At 38.9% G+C, this 17421-nt stretch overlaps 1 protein-coding gene and 1 long non-coding RNA gene across 3 annotated transcripts in view; one reads left to right on the top strand and one right to left on the bottom strand.

Moving 5' to 3' along the window:
* The window catches only part of LOC124288108 (TNFAIP3-interacting protein 1-like), a 48994-nt gene extending 37962 nt beyond the window's left edge, over nucleotides 1-11032 (top strand). For both annotated transcript variants that reach the window (XM_046724672.1, XM_046724673.1), the window contains 10 exons: nucleotides 2842-2955; nucleotides 3803-4000; nucleotides 5972-6211; nucleotides 6623-6769; nucleotides 7415-7498; nucleotides 8136-8355; nucleotides 8832-8978; nucleotides 9429-9478; nucleotides 9802-9914; nucleotides 10436-11032. In XM_046724672.1, the coding sequence (XP_046580628.1) occupies nucleotides 2842-2955; nucleotides 3803-4000; nucleotides 5972-6211; nucleotides 6623-6769; nucleotides 7415-7498; nucleotides 8136-8355; nucleotides 8832-8978; nucleotides 9429-9478; nucleotides 9802-9900 (1299 nt within the window). In that variant the 3' untranslated portion in view covers nucleotides 9901-9914; nucleotides 10436-11032. The remainder of the gene's footprint in view (nucleotides 1-2841; nucleotides 2956-3802; nucleotides 4001-5971; nucleotides 6212-6622; nucleotides 6770-7414; nucleotides 7499-8135; nucleotides 8356-8831; nucleotides 8979-9428; nucleotides 9479-9801; nucleotides 9915-10435) is intronic.
* A 478-nt stretch (nucleotides 11033-11510) lies between these two features.
* Nucleotides 11511-11901, bottom strand: LOC124288109. The gene is made up of 2 exons (XR_006901385.1): nucleotides 11751-11901; nucleotides 11511-11608 (listed from the first exon to the last, which is right to left on the bottom strand). It is a non-coding gene; the product is annotated as an uncharacterized LOC124288109 (long non-coding RNA).
* Between the last annotated feature and the right edge of the window lie 5520 nt (nucleotides 11902-17421).

The following is a 17421-nucleotide window of genomic DNA, read 5'->3' as shown; positions in this document are numbered from 1 at the left end:
CATACATCCATTTTTTCAGAAAACCGTAACTTGCCACCATTTCTAAAAAACTAAAATTTCAGTCTTATCTAAATTGACATCCAAACCCCATTTGATACTAAACTGCTCCAATACATCTATTTTTCTCTTTAGACCAATCACACTATCATCAAACAAACAAAGATCATCAGCATAAAATAAAGATAAAATATCACGAAACTCTTGACCAACAAATGTACCTCGGACATTCGATTCCTGTAACATAGTTTCCAACTCAACAACAAAAAGAGAGAACAACAAAGGACTTAAAATACACCCCTGTTTTACACCACTTAAAGTATCAAAATAATGAGAAATGGAACTATTTGACAGTTTAACAGCAGATTTAACTTTGGAGTACATGTCCAATAATACTGTAAATATTCTACCATGAATACCTTTATTTAAAACTGAGAACCACAATAATTTACGATTAATGGAATCAAATGCCTTTCTGAAATCGCTTAATAAACAATAAAACGACCATTAGTTTCGAGATATACTTTTGGACCAGACACTGTAAACTGAAAATATTATCAACAGTGCTATATCCAGCACGGAACCCAGCCTGAGACTCAGGAATCTTGTCATCATACTGATGACAAAACTTGTCAACCTCTTGTTTAATATAAACGTCAAATAATTTCCCCATGACATCACTAAGCGCTATCCCTCTATAATTATTAACCTCTGTCTTCTTACCTTTCTTGTGAAGCGGTATAACCAGTCCTTTAGCCCATTCTATAGGGAAATTACCACTGTTCAAAATATTATTAAACAATGCATGAAAAATGGCAATAGTTCAGTTTTACAACATTTTATCATTTCTGAGTTACTGCATCAGGACCAGGAGCTTTACCGTCCTTCAGATTGTCAATGGCATCAACAATTTCATTATGCCTGATTTCACAGTTCAGAGTATTATTAATGGTATCACTATTGCATGCACAGCAATTATGTTCATCGTGATTTTCAAGAAATGTACTGGCTTCTCTGACATGGTCTTGATCCGTATTCTCATCACTTATATTCATTACTTTTTGAAGTGTCGACCCACTGTGTTGCCGATATAGAGTTGATATCAGTTGATTTATCCGTTGTTAGGCGTTTAACTTGGCTCCAAAACGACTTTGAGTTCTTAGAATTCGGCGATAACAGGTTCACCATATTTTCCTCATAATTTTCCTTTTTGGTGCGACATAGCTGTCGATATGAGTTTCTCAGACTTCGAAATTCTGACCAGAAATGTAGCTCCCCAGTTGATCTAAAACAATCTAAGTTAGTATATTTCAGCTGCTTCAGGTTTCTACATTCTTTCGTCATACCAGCTGGCGTTGTAGGGCTTGTTTGGTGAAAAGTTTCAAAACATCGCATGTTACATCTATCTGCGCGATGTTATACATTCTGTTAACTTATGTGCAGCGTCATTCACATCCTCAATGGCGTCATTTGTAAAGTTCTCGAGTCCATATGATGCCAGGGCAGTATTTAAGTGTTCAACAAAGAATGGTTTCTGTTCTTCTTTCCACCTATATCTTAACAAAGCGTTGCACACTGTCACTGTCCCCATCACATCTGTGGGGGAGTAGGTGGTATACACAAGGTAAGTCTGATGGGTAGGTGGTCAGATTCACAACGAAGTTTCTACAATGAAGTCATGATCCATGTTAAATATATCAGTTGAACATAAGCAATAGTCCACCATACTGGACCCATTGTGAGAAAAACAAGTCATGCCACCCCGAGGGTCAGATCTACTTCGCCCATTCATCATGTGTATGTTGTGAGCGCAACACAAATCTATCAGATCTCGTCCATACGAACTTATAATATTGTCGACATTATTCCTGGGATGGTGAAAGTTGTCAGCATTATATTCCATATCTTCCAAACTAGGTATATGTTGGTTGTCATCGCACGATTTGGCACATAAGGAAACCCTGACAGTAGGAATCACTTGCGTTGCCATTCAACGATATGCATCACTATTTTTCAATTGGCTAAAAACTACGCTGTTCCTATTTAAATCCAGTCGGACCTGACATTTCGCGCATCACACGGTCACTCAGTTATTTCTCACGCGTCTTCAAATACAAATACATGGTTGACAATAGTGATCGATAAATCGTCCAGACAAACCACATCACCAACTCGCTCACACAAAAACATGTCAGTACTCCTTCAAAATTCTCAGTACACCTCCACTTGCAATATGATGTGTTAGTACACTCACACCCCCAAAAGTTATCTGGAGCCCTGCTTACTTATCCACACAATATTTTCCTTTGAATACCGTCAGATCTTCTAAACTGTATTCAACATGCTAGAACACTAATTCCTGTGTTTTGTGTTATTTGTATTGCTTTGTAAGGCTTTGTCATAAAAATTGGATAAGTGAAGTTTATGTGCCCAGTGTTATGATGTGTTCCAGTGGTGTGTCATGAATGTATATGACTGACAGCAGGTGTTTCAACTTTGATACAGTAATCAGATGAAAATAAAGCCTGGTTTGTTTGCACCGTGTTATTAGTGTTGACATGCTGATGGTGCAGTATAAATCAAGTTTCTTTCATTGATCCCTGATTATTGTAACATGGTGAAAGACAGAAACATACTTAAACCTCATACGTTAAAGTGTTCACAGGAGATATTAGCTTGTTGATGGTCTCCATTTTGATTTGATTATTTACTTTGAAGTAGAAGCAGCAGTAATGAAACATAATGTATTTAAAAAAATAAGAAGTACATTGTAATTATGTGAATTAAGTTTGATCATTTAAATGATTTTGATCATTGGAAATCGTCTGCTGGGGTTGTTCTCAGGGGAAGGCCAGTGTGGAGGAGGAGCTGATGCAACAAGGCGCGGACACCTCCCTGCCAGATGACCTTGACACTGTCATGTCCAACGTCCGATGTCTGAAGAAAGAGAACAGAGAGGTGGGTAGTGGTTGTGTTCCGGCAGAGTGAGTGAGTTCAGTTTGATGCCCCTTTAAGCAATATTCCAGCAATATGACGGCAGGGGACCCCAGTCATGGGCTTCACACATTGTACCCATGTGGGGAATCGAACCTGGCCTTCAGGGTGATGAGCGAACGCTTTAACCACCCCACCTCCCTATGTTCCGACAAAGATGTAAACGGCCACATGCTTGGCTGAGGTATCTTCAAAACAAGGCGTCTCACATGGTGTGGTTGCAAGGTGTGCCTAGCAGTTCATGTAAGATCTTAATTCATTGACCGCTTATTAGGCCCAGTTATTTTGATAATTGGTGTAAAACGACTGACTCACTTCAACATGTTCAGTTTTTCTACGCATATAATTTTGGATTTTTACAAACATAGTTTAATGTGTTTTCCCTGTAATGACTCTGAACCAGACATGATCGTAAACTGAAATATAAGCATTGACCCAAGTTTCAGAAGAACGTACAACTGATATAGTCAGGGTGATCATCATTAGCAAAGAGCCTCCTCCTCTGCCTTATTTATACTTACAACAAGCTACCGTAAGAGGCGACTATCGGGATCGGGTGGTCAGACTCGCTGACTTGGTTGACACATGTCATCGGTTCCCAATTGTGCAGATCAATGCTCATGCTGTTGATCACTAGATGGTCTGGTCCATGCTCGATTATTTACAGACCGCCGCCATATAGCTGGAATATTGCTGAGTGCAGCGTAAAACAATACTCACTCTTTCACTACAACAAGCTACAGGAGCTGATTTCACGCCTATAGATTAAAGAAACCAAGAGATGTATTTAGGTACTATTTTTTCTATGTAGCTGAAACAGGCCAATCAGAGCTGGAACATCAGATGGCATGAACTGAACCAGCAGTGGGAGCTGAAGGTGAAGGACATGAGGTCACAGGTCGACTCTTACAAACAGGAAATGAGAGAACTGCAGAAACGAGAGAAGCAGATCCAACTTGACTGTGAGAAGATGGTCCAGGATGCCAAGACCAAGGCATATGAGGAGGAGGTGAGATCTTATTCGTTGTTTGTTCAAATAGTTGTACTGAATTTGGTTTTAGTTTAGGCATGTTAGGCAAGGCCAGGTGTTTTTGAGTTCACAGATGTTTTTGATGTTCCAAGAGGATGAGGAAACAAATGATATGAAGACAGTGTTGATTATCTGTTTATATCCATCAAACAAACTACTTTTTAAAACATCTGTACACATAAAATTGGACAGGCAGAGTCAGTAAAATGAATTGGTCTGCCCACACAGCTTTTATTAGTTTTGTCTGTGGATGGTTTTGAATTGGTTTTGGTCATTTTGTGAACATCTGTAAGGATGACAGTTGCCTTGAGGACATATTTTATTTATTGTTCTTTTGTTGTCATGGTAACATGGGATTCTGTTACAAATCAGTGTTATAGGGTTTGGCTTTCCGTAAATTTGGCAGGAGATGGAAGATCTATTGGTTCTGCCATCTAATCCACAGCATTCTGTAACCAAATACTTTGTAAGTTAATCATGTGGGAGGGTACAGTTGACATTATATACACTGTGTGTTGTACAAGTGTTGACCATGCCTCACCTTGCACATATTAATGGATAATACTACTTCCTTTCACAGATCAAGTTGGCCACGGCCACCTTGGTCGGTACAAAGTGGACAATTGCTTGACTGAGCCAATACCCAATGGGAATATGATCCCAGTATATTCCTGACTTGTCGCTAGATCCTATATGTCAAGGAAGTATCATCTGAAATTCATCAAAATGTTGAAGTAATGGTATACATAATCCACTGTACAGCTAATCCAATTAGTAATCAAGAAAACATCATATCCTGGCCACAACAATCCTCTTCGTAGTGAGGAATATTCTTTCGAGGAAGAACGTTTCCTAATTTTCTTAGTTTCCTTATTTGTTGTTATTATTTTGACCTTGGTGAAAAAACGTTAAATGTCATTCATTTGGAAATTTCCTCTACAGTGAAAGTGATGATGAACATAAACAAAAATGTGGGAAACTCCACCTTGGGATATCCTTAACTCTGGGACCAGAGCCATTTGTGTAGTGTTTATGATACAGATTAGGTCAGAAGTTCTGAATATTTGGACATATGTGTAACTGTCTGAAGGGCCCACTGTGCCATTGAATAAGGAATCTAGCAGAGTCTCACTCCAAGTCGCCACTGTTTTGTGAGTAGACAGAGAGGTGGCCAACTAAATGGAGTTGATCCATGGATGTTTATTGTTAGTTTAGGGTGGTGGGGTAGCCTAGTGTAAAGCGTTTGTTCGTCGCTCCGAAGACCCAGGTTCGATTCCCCACACCGCCTTTAGCAATATTCCAGATATATCATTGAGGGGGACACCAGAAATGGGCTTCACACATTGTACCCACGTGGGGAATCAAACCTGGGTCTTCATGGTGATGAGCAAATGCTTTAATCGCTAGGCTACCCCAAGACCAATTTGTTCTTAAGCTGGTTTAATTGGATGAAGGTATACCAATTAACTTCTTTGTTGTTTATCGGTGCATTCAGCAGTATAACAGTTATACGATGACAGTCTTTAAACAAACACATTTGGACCAAGCAATACCGTGATTGTCATGGGCATCAGTCACTGCCATTGAGATACAATCACATATGCATCATCTAAGTCAGTGTACTTGACCCCGTTAGTCACAAACTATTTAATATTCACACCAATTAATATTCACAAACAATAAGCATCCATGTTGATCACATTTGGTAGCTTGCTCTCAAGTCATTTGAGTCAGCAAGACGACATGCGTTTTACTCCAGTACCTGTGAAACCTGTGGTTTTGGAGGTAAGAAGTAGTTACCATGGTTACTGCTGATTTCTCCAATGATGATTCTTAACACCTCCAAAGTGGGATTATGTTGTAATGATGTAAATCATCTCAATTCTGATAACAGGATCGGATTACATGTTGGACACAACCTGAGGAACACGTTCTGATATGTGTTTGTAGACTGCCAGGGAGGAAGCCTTGACAAAATTTCACCAATGCTCGAACCAGAAGCGGAGTCTGCAGGACCAGGTGTGTGAGCTCCAGGCCCGCTTTGAGATAGCGGTCCGGGATAAGCACAGCCTAGAAGCAGAACTCAGTGTTCTCAAATCTCGTTACCAAGGCAACATGAGAAGTGGCCAGTTTGGAATGGAGCGCAACAGAGAGGATCTGACAACTGAGATAGAGGTTCTGAGACAGCAGGTAGGAGTCAATGTTCACATGGTGTAGATCAGGGAGCAACTAATTGATTTACTTGAGGGCGAGGGGGTGGGCATTTGTTCTTTAAAAAGGTAATATTTCCTGAGTTTTTTTACAGAAAAAATTGCACATACATCATTTTTTTATGACTGCAGTAATGAGCCCAAAGAATAGAGTTTGTTAAATCTATTTATTTCAAAACTAAAGTATTGAGCAGCCATGTATATTTGAAAGAATAGTTGAAGTGCTGACTGTGTGGTATGAGAGCATAATTTGAATTTTATTCCAAAGACATTTGAAGGAGCCTAATTCTTGCTGAATTTGCTAATGAAGGGCCATTTCCACTAGACATCTGCGTTGCTATAGTCATAATCTCTATGACCAGTGTGTTGATGTGTGACTGGTATGTGACAGCTGACCGTATTCGAGGAAGACTTTGACCGTGAGAGGCAAGACCGTGCAGCTGCCCAGTCTGTTGGGGATGACCTTCAGACTACACTGGACAAGGTCAGGGAGGAGAAGGAAGCCATCCTGCGTCGCAACAAGTTGCTGGAACAAAAGGTGAGACAAGCTTCATCTAGGCTGCTCTGTTACGTAAACAGAAACTCTGTCATATTTATATTATTATGGCATATTGCAGGAATGTAAATTACTGCTGATTCATTTCCGGGCTCTTAACGGATTATGCATCCATGTATCAAGAATCAGATTTGAAGTATTCATGAAACAAGATAATGTTTCACCATCAAGTCTAACTCACTGTTTCTGTTATTGTTTTAATTCTACACATAATTCTCTGAACTCGCCATTCTCAGCCATGTTTCTGTCTGATTTTCAAAGAAATTGGACTATTTGTGGATATATCTGTTATGGCTCTGCTTGGTTCCCCTAAACAAGATCATTGCTTTTTATGCCTATTTGTAAACTCACTGTCTCTCCCCCTGTGCTTTTCTTCCATCTTCTTTCAATCCTGTTGCCAAAACACACCCAGAACAAAGTTTCCATCTTCAAAAACACCTTACCAAAACACGTCCCATTCATAAAGTTAATCACCACCCATACATCTCGGTTCAGTGCAGTTCACATGAGACGAACCCTTCATACACAATTTCTGTTTCTGCCACTACTACTGACGACGTCTTTATCATACCTTTCAAGGTTGTGGTTGTCGTCATCACTGGTAAATTAAATGGTGTGTTGTTTCAGCTGAAGAGTCACGAGTCAACGATGCAGCAGACTCTGCAACGTAACGAGAGTCTTCAGACGCAGGTCCGCGAGCTCCATGGCGAGGTAGGTCAGCACCCAAACCAGCAGCACTACTCTCAGCATCTCATTGATACACTTTATGTGCAAGCTATGATGCTTGTAGCTAAACATTATAATGTTCCATACCAATAAAACTTAAATCTAAATGGGGCGGTGGGGTAGTCTAGTGGTTAAAGCGTCCACTCGTCCTGCTGTGATATTGCTGGAATATTGCTAAATGTGGCATAAAACCAAACTCACCCAATCACTTACTTAAATCTAAAGATATTAAAACAAAATTGATAAAAAAATATCCGTTGTTTCGCTTGTTCTTGATCTTTCTACATATACAGGTATAGATTCATACACGTTGTTTTTGCCAACCAGTAATTAACAGTTTAGATATTTTAAGCAATATGACTCAAGGGTAAAGATGAACATGAGTTATTACAAATATAACATACAGTCAACCACGCATGGGGTGGTTACTAGGTTTCTTTTTCATTTTCAACTTCTTGTTATCCTGATACAAATGCGATAACTGATATGTTTCATACATTTTGAATCCAGAAACACTGGTAATCTTTTATGGCATGTAACAGTGTACTGGTTATGCGAGCAAAGTGGACTAGATTGTTTCGTATGCATTGCATATTCTCTATATTTCTGTGTCTGTCTCCAGAATCGGCGACTGCGAGAGAGCAGCATCCCTCAGTTCCAGGGCAACATGATGAACCAAACCTACCCACGCTACCAGAACCAGCCCCAGTTCCAGAACATGCCCATGTATCCAAACACACCCATGCAAGGCGGCTTCTCACCCCAGGGGCAGATGGGCTTGGCAGGCTTCTTGCCACCACTGTCCCCCCAAGGGTTTAACCAGCCATACATGAACATGAACAGTGAGCATATTATGCTATACTTACTGGCGTCGCACTGACAAGTTTAAAAGAGACCCCCAAAGACCTGTCTCTAAAGAAAGTCTGTTATTGGATCTATCATGTGCTTATGAGCAGTTTTCGTTTGAAAATGCACAATACAAAATTGGTTTAAACTTTCCTGAAGTATGACTTTGTGTTTTGAAAGTCTTGAAAACAGTTTGGTGATGTTATGGAATTAAGGAATCACGTATGGATGATATATGAATGGATTATGTGATCAGAAATACAATTCAAGTCTTGTGTTAAGGTGTCCCAAGTGCCTATATGTGTAGACCTTATATGGTATCCTCTATTGCTTGCTATGACCTTATATGGTATCCTCTATTGCTTGCTATGACCTTATATGGTATCCTCTATTGCTTGCTATGACCTTATGTTATCCTCTATTGCTTGCTATGACCTCATATGTTATCCTCCATTGCTTGCTATGATCACAGATGCGCCATTCCCGCAGTATGGCTCAGGGCGCCAGGTGGGAGGGGCCCAGACCTCACCGGTTATGCCGAGACAGTGGACATGTGAATTCTGCACCTTCTCCAACATCCCCAGCAGGACTGTGTGTGAGATGTGTGGCAAGATCAGACGTGAGTGCACAGTTATCATACCTCTCAGTTAGATCTAGTAACACCTAGACACCTTGGTAGATCACAATAGGGATGATTATATGCATAAGATATTCATGGGGGATGCATATGCATTGAATTATTTTATGCTTGTGTTCAAGAAATGGTCCAAAATGGCTTCACCCACCACAGTGACATCATGGAAAATGTTAAAGGTTTCTGTATACTGTCCAGGCCCCCGTTTCACAAAGCTCTCGTAGGCCCAAGATCTCGTAACCTTTCTCGTAGCATTCGTACCTCCTATACTGTAACATAGGAGGTAAGAAGGCTATGAGAAAAGTTACGAGATCTTAGGCTTACGTGAGCTTTGTGAAATGGGGACCTGATTCATTATTCTTCTGCTGTATCACACACCAATCTATCTAACTGTCTGTCATGCAACATGTTCTTCACGCACACTGTACTCAACAGGTCAGCAGCAGACCGGATATTCCTCGTCTGGACATGCCTCCTCGGAACCGGTAGGTTACTGGGATATTTTATGAGTTGATCCATCTGGTGACATTATTGTCCTTATGTTTTGCTTTTTTAGTCTTGAAAATCTTGAATTTCATTATGATTTCCCATTCTGTTGTAGTTATATCTGAAACTAGAAACTTAAATCAAAGGGTTTTTGGAAGATGTTTGAGTCAGTCTTGAAAAATGCTTGTCTCTAATAAGAGTGAGCAGCAGGTTATTCGCAGACATTATTCAAAAGCAACAAAAGCTTGAGCTCTGTAAAACTCCTGCTGTGTGAGAGATAGTGTATTCCTGCTGTGTAAGATGTGATGTATTTGTTGTTCAGGTGCTCATGTCCCGTGATGTGATCCACCCACCTCCGCTGCCCAGAGGTCAAGACGTTCCAGATGAAAGTGGGGACCTGGTCACTGACAATGGACTGTAATCGTGAACACTTCTGTAAGACAATGTTCCATGAAGCTTACTCCGTTCATTCACACATTTCGAGCAGTTGTGAGGCTAGCGGTACACCATACTATTCACTGGCAACTATTCTCGTGTAGTAAAGTTAACTTGACAGAAAATTGACAAGACCAGTCGTGAGAAATATACATTTGGCAGTTCTGATGATATAACTTTGTTATGATTCAATGAAAAATATGCAACACAGGATGGGCAGCTGGGTTAGTAGTCGGAAAGTTTCAAACTTCCATGAACAGGGAAAACGGGAGTGAGAGTGAAAGTTTTCCTTCCCATAAGAGTTTAACAAATACATGTTGCAGATATTTGTGTTAATTGTTATATAAACGTTTTAGAAGGTGAATCACTAATGAAACATATGACTTTATGGATACCAACAGCTCTTTTATTGCATTGAGCGACGTTTTGCTGCAGATTCTTACACCGTTGTCAAACTTACACATCAGGAATATGCAATGTCTTGTGTTGTTTAATCAAGATGTGCTTATGGTCAATTACAGGTTGCAGTGAAAATTCTACCTAGAGGACTTCTAGGTACTCCATTTACATAGTTAAGTGGATGCAGCACAGGGCAACCTGCCCGACATCCTGCTGGCAGGATTGGGGATACACATGACAGAACATGGCAGAACAGAGCAGAGCCACGAACAGGGTGAACAACATCACACCTCACCAGAAATCAAGTGGATGAGAAGATAGTACGAGACAGATGGAACATCTATATGTAAGCTTACAGGAACACCAAGATGGATCAGCCATAACACAAATGGCCACAAACTGTTTGTGGTAAACTGTATGTGTACAGCATGAAGATGATGGGACTTCCTGCATCCAAGAGCTGATGTAGCAGAATCTTGCCACGATCGCTACACCCAGTTCAAGGGCCAGTAGTCTCAGCGTCGGCTGGAGAGTCAGATGTAGTATGCGATGTTAAATGAAAGGATACTGTCATGATATTCCCAAGTTCTTGGATCAGCCTTTCTTGCCCCCAGCTTTCTTATTGGCCAAAAGGTTCAAATAACAGTTAATTTGAAAGCTGACTGTAAGAAAGGCTTGAAGAAATACACAAAGCCCCATGTGTATCACCAGCCTTTGGTTAAAACTGAATCTTCCATATTTCTTCAGATTTATTGTTTTCTCAGGGATTTCTGTTTCAGTATAGCTATGATCTTATAATTAAGAGCAGAATGCTCCTTGGGGTATCACTGAGGTATTAAGTAGTATGATTTCGTTAATGTAGTGTTCTTTATTTTATTGTTAGAATACCACAGGGTGACTATGATAACACTGACAAAATGTTTCCCAATTTCAATATACAGCCATTAAGTGCCGAGTGTTAAATATTCATGGTAAACCCGTACAACATGAAGGCAGGTCAGAGATTGCAGCGCTCATACAGAATTGGATTTTGACACAGAAATGCAGTAAGAATTGTTGGGGAAATGTACAAAATGATATCAATCTGTGTTTGCGAGAAACTAAAAACCCTACCTACTCATGGACAGAGATTGGTGTTATTCTGTATGATTCTTCGTAAGTCTACTGATGATTGTGTCGCCTATCCTAAAAATATTGTTGATCTGTAGTCTCACAGCCTGCCGAGCCCGTGCGGCTCAGCCACCATGCTTCAGGCATTGCATCCGTTTCACTCCATGGAGAAGGATGCGTGTTACCTGTATATGACCGTCTATAAGCCGAATTTTGAGGACCAAAAAAAGCAGTCTGTAGAAGGGGGGTCGTCTTATCCATGAGTTACACTTTCGTCAAACTTTTTTCCAGGGGTAAGAAAACAACATCGTATCACTTGGCGTGAACTCTTTTCTTTGAGAAATAATTTGATTTCTTGGATTGATAAATATCCATATGTTATGCTACCTGAAACTATCACAGAAAGAACCAAGATCCTGTCATACCTTCATTTTTCGCTGTACGTAGCTCTACGTATATTCACAAAACATCAGTTAATATTTGAACATGTTGTTTTGTTTACTGTTGACCGTTTATCATGTTTATTATACAGTTGAAGCTGTACGTATTTTCGTATATATGTTCATGAAGTCTACTTGTAGTACAAGATGGCAGTTTAACTGACTAGTTCATGGGTCCTTGATGACATAAAAATCATAATCAGTACCAAATTTGATTCTTTTTTGGGTCATCAAGTACATGTGTGAGTATTTTAATTGAAAGTCTTACTTCAGTCGATATATTTTGCATAAATATGAATTAGATTAGTAATATGTACTTAGTAGGGCTGGCTAGCATATCTATGGAGACTGATGATTGTGAACTAGATATCGATTTGTTATGGATAGATATCGAAGAAGTGATTTTCAGCAAAACTGAAAACAAAATCAGGACGAAATTAATAAAAATCCGGAAGAATAAATACTTATGCGTGTTACGTTTGTGTATTGTGTGTGTAAATGAAAACTTTATTATATCACTATAGCTTACATACGATATTTCGATGAGACAATTTTTATATCGATAATCATAATTCTTCCCATCAATGATATTTCTGATAATTGATCTTTTTAGCCAGCCCTTGTAGTTCGTGTCTTGATATCATTATATCACTGTTTGGTTCTTTCTGTTGATAGTTACTGTAGCAATTAACCATCAGCAGCATCGTGATCAGTCTATTTAACGTAAGTATTAAGAAATGATACCCCCCTGAACACTCATAATGTAATATGTGTATGGACTATCGAAATTCAACATTTTGACCTCCACTCTTCCAATATTTATGTAGAATATTTTATATGCGGTGTTGTCATAGTCACCTATGGTAAAACATGTCGGTTATATTTGAGATATTTTAAGCATTTTCTCACCCTAGTTTGAGACATTGCCGACAGAACTGTTCACCAGTATGTACCCCGGATTCTACAAGAGATCACCATCATAGCATGAAATGTTTGTATGTCTCAGGGTGTAACAGTATTTACTAACAACGAAGCTGAGTTTTATCTTAATTACAGTTTTAAACATTAGATCAAATACTGTATAGACAAACTTTATGAATTGCAAATTCATTTTGTTAGTGTGACGCTTCAATGCAGATTCTTGTACTGCTGTCAAGCATGAATCATTCAACAACGGTTCAAGAAACTGAATCGAAATGTCACACTTACGAAATAAAGAAGTTGCAATCCATTAAAGTTTGTCTGTATTTCCCAACTTTTAAAATGTCACTCTTAAGAAGTAGATAATATTATATATGTACGGTGTAACTCATATGATGAATACAGAGACTAATTGTCAATTAAACCCCAAACAGCATCAATTATTTTAAGTTGTTGACTATACTTTTTGTTTCTTTGAGAGGCATTTTTGAAGTTGTAAAGATGAAGGAAAACCAAGTTTATGGGTAGTCAACGTCTTTATTCCATTAAATGGGACGTTTCGGTGTAGATACTAATACTGTTATCACTTGCTTGGTAAGGGTGTTAGTACCTACACCGAAACATCGCATTCATTGCAATAAAGAAGTTGACTATCTTGGTTTTCCTTTATATTTTTGTTATGCATGCAATAATGTTCAGAAGCATATGTTCTGAGAGATGTGAACAAGTCATGCATGATTCACGTCAAACTAAGGACCACGACTGAAGAAATGTGTAATAGCCTATAAAGGTGGAGAGTGGATTGTATACAAGACTACGTTGAGCGAGATAACGTTTCTCCCTGGTGTAAACTCATTTCAACGTCTTCATACAGCTTTTCGTATTTTGTATGACTTCAAATTGCTGGAAACTGCCAAAATTATATTCCTGACGATTCATGTCAATAAATGTTGAATTTCTATTAAATTCATCTTGACAGGCCAGGAGATAATTGCAAATGTTCTATCACTGCCAATTATTTGAAACCATTTTGTGTTTTTATTTTGTTTAGCTTAATGTTGGATACAATCGTAGAATGGAAGCAAGGTGATATATTAAGGTGTCAGTCATACCCGGATTTACCCATTTACAGGACAAGACAATGTCAACTACATTGGTTAACCAGTGTCAAGTTTCTGATGTTTGACGAAACACAAATTGTGATTGCATATTTACCACCCATGTGTTAAACTCATGATATATGAACACGTCAGTAATACGTAGATTTACCCCTATTTCGCATCAGAGAATGCAGGACAAGACAAAGTCACCTACACTGGTTAATGAGTACCAGTATCAAGTATCAAGTTTCTTATATTATTGGCTTCTATATGTGAAGTGTCTTGTATTAACATGATTAATATTGTCAGCGTTACATTGAAGTGACTGCTTTTACCACCCTTCTGTTGTTTTTAAGGTGTTGAACTTCTTGTAGACATGCTGGTAGCAGGTTGATATCACTAGAGGCCTACGGCACAGGTCCCTGTCTTGTTGTTTAAGTAATTCTAAAGTAATAAATGTGTGACTGTCACAATTGTGTTATTTTGTAAAGATATACATAGGATAGTGAATAATATCAACTAATTTGTAAATATATTCATGGAAACAAATAAGGGAACACATGAAAGTACAAGTGTTCCTTTATTCTTTTCCACGTTTCTTCACAAGGTATGTATTGCACTGTGGGTGAAACTTTGGAAATAAATAAAGGAACACTTGTACTTTCATGTGTTCCCTTATTTGTTTCCATGAGTATATTTATGGAAAGAAACAGGGCCTGTAGCCATCTTTGTAGTTTGCATAGATGCACTTGGTTATTGTCTTCATTGCTTATATCAACAGTCACACATGAGCACTGGGAGTTGACTTATGAATTTCAAGTTCATTTTTCTATGCAATGTTTCTGTTGAGATTCTTGTATCTTTATTAAGTGATATACTAAATAAAGAACACTTTTGGTTCAAATGACACATTGATAAGAAATAGTTAAGTTGAAATCCAGAAGTTAACTCTTTCATTAATAATACTGCAGCTTTTATAATGCAAAGTATGGAAATTATTTATATCTTCATCATATGTTCAAGTCATAGTACTTGACACACTTACTAAAATTATGTAAACAGGAACTGACAATGTAACTGTACACTTTCTGAAGCCATTCCTGTTTGCTTTGCACAGTCATAACCAGGGCCCCATTCCCCAAAGCGAACGTAGAGCTAAGGTGATCGTAACTGCCGTACTTTAACACAGACTTACGACTGTTGTAGCGCTACAACCGTTTTGTGGAACAGGGCTTTCTTGTGCCATGGTAAACTGCCTAGTTCTCTCGGAAAAGCATGCCTTGACTGGGCCTGTTTCCTGTGCAAATATAACATGCATGACAGAGGGCAAATAAATACAGTAATTATGAAAATCCCTTTAATACTGTAGCTCCATAGTTTTACAGCCTCTGTCTAGTTATTATCTTTGTGGCTGTTGGAATACTTTAATGTACCGCATATTTGAGTACTTTTCTTTGCTTATGTTAAATAGCATCCGTTATATTTGATGTCATATTTAGAGAATTCTGTCACATTTCGATATGTTGATGGTAGTATAATTTGAAACACATTTTTGTCTGAGCCATTTATCATCCAAAATTCTCTTGAAACAATATGCATGTATTGGGTAAACAATCATATGGCACAATTTATATTTATGTAATCAAGTCAGTGGTTTGTGGTTATTAAAATGTGCACAAAGATGAAAGAAACTAATCTCCTTTTGTACCAATTAGTATTTTTACTTACCAAAATGGTACCTTGTGTGCAAAAATTACACATCTAATGTGACACCATTTTCTCTTGTAATTTTTTCTGATATTTGTTGAATTAATTTCATGCTTTCTTTTGACAAAAAAGGGTGTTTGCATATCCCTTGTGCGATTTTTAATCACATGGTTACTTTCTGACGTTTCTGACGTTTCTGACACTTTGATTGACCCTCAGTACCTAACACGGAAAAAAAGAAAATAAGGATGTTACTTGTAACATATGTTTTTACTGATATTTAAGATGTTTTCCAAACTAAAGAGTTGATTTGGAGAGTTCAGTGATAATCTGTCTATTATGTGATAACCTTTCAGAAACTCATGTAAACCGTGATGGGGAATTTTGATATACATGTATTTGATTTTTGTGTTTTGATTGGCATAGTTATCCATGTTCGAGGCACGTTGGTCCGATTTTTGTGGTTTGCCAATAATCCATCCATTCTCATTACTGTAGTTATGTAAGGAAATAAAAACTTTAAGTTTTTTGGTTGTAATGTTTCTCTTTTATCATATGCATGACAGGTCAAAAGCGGTTACCCCATGAAACAGACTTCATTAAATAGTAAGGGAAAATACATGAATAGGTCACTGAAATTCAATGAAAAATCAGTGATGGTAGCACCCTTTGATTCTTGTTTGTTGTTTAAGTGCAGGCTCCACCTGTGAAGATCGGGTTAGAATTGGTCTTCAGCAACCCATGGTTCACGTAAGAGGTGACAAAGGGGATCGGGTGGTCAGGCCCACCGACTTGGTTAACTCATGCCATCGTATCCCAATTGCATAGATCGTTGCTCATTCTGTTGATCACTGATTGTCTTGTCCAGACTAGAATATTTACCGACTGACGCCACGTAGCTTGAATATTGCTGAGTATGGTATAAAACCACAACAAAATAGAAAAATGCACACTCAAATATTCCAGCGATAGGATGGTGGTGTGTAAATAACTTAGTGTGGAAAGAGTGTCAGTAGAGATGTCCACACCGTCAATCTGCACAACTGAGATACGATGACATGCTTTAACCGTGACCCCGAGCCTGACCTTCCGATCCCGTTAGTCGCATGGGTTGCTGTAGACCTTTTTAATGCGCATTTTCACTTGGAAGTCTGATGCGAACATTTTCTGGTTTGAAGTAATGTGCTTATGTTTCTCAAGCCAATTACATGTACTTACCCGAAGAGGGGCGGCGGGGTAGCCTAGTGGTTAAAGCGTTCGCTCGTCACGCCGAAAACACGGGTTCGATTCCCCACATGGGTACAATGTGTGAAGCCCATTTCTGGTGTCCCCCGCCGTGATATTGCTGGAATATGGCTACAAGCGGCGTAAAAACAAACTCACTCACTCACTTACCTGAAGACAAACGACTGGTGCAAACGCAGTTCTTTAATAGAGACACATCTATGGTCTACTGAGGTCTCTCTTTTTAAAAAAAAAAAATCCTTGTCCTTGGCTGCGACATATCAAAAACATTCAAGTTTGGTCTTGTTACATTTATTGTATCTAGGTATTAATGGGACGAAATATTAGTGAGTGAGTTTAGTTTTACACCGCACTCAGCAATATTCCAGCTATATGGCGCGGTCTGTAAATAATCGAGCCTGGACCAGACAGTCCAGTGATCAACTGCATGAGCATCGATCTACGCAACTGGGAACCGATGACGTGTGTCAACCAAATCAGCAAGCCCGACCACCCGATCCCATTAGTCGCCTCTTACGACAAGCATGGGTTACTGAAGACCAGAACTGACCCGGATCTTCACGCGTCACGAAAAGATCAGTTGAC

This window comes from Haliotis rubra, unplaced genomic scaffold, assembly GCF_003918875.1.
Source record: "Haliotis rubra isolate DU_JTF1 unplaced genomic scaffold, ASM391887v1 Scf412, whole genome shotgun sequence".
NCBI lineage: Eukaryota > Metazoa > Mollusca > Gastropoda > Lepetellida > Haliotidae > Haliotis > Haliotis rubra.
The sequence above is the reverse complement of the archived record's forward strand: the minus strand, read 5'-3'. Positions and strand labels throughout refer to the sequence as shown.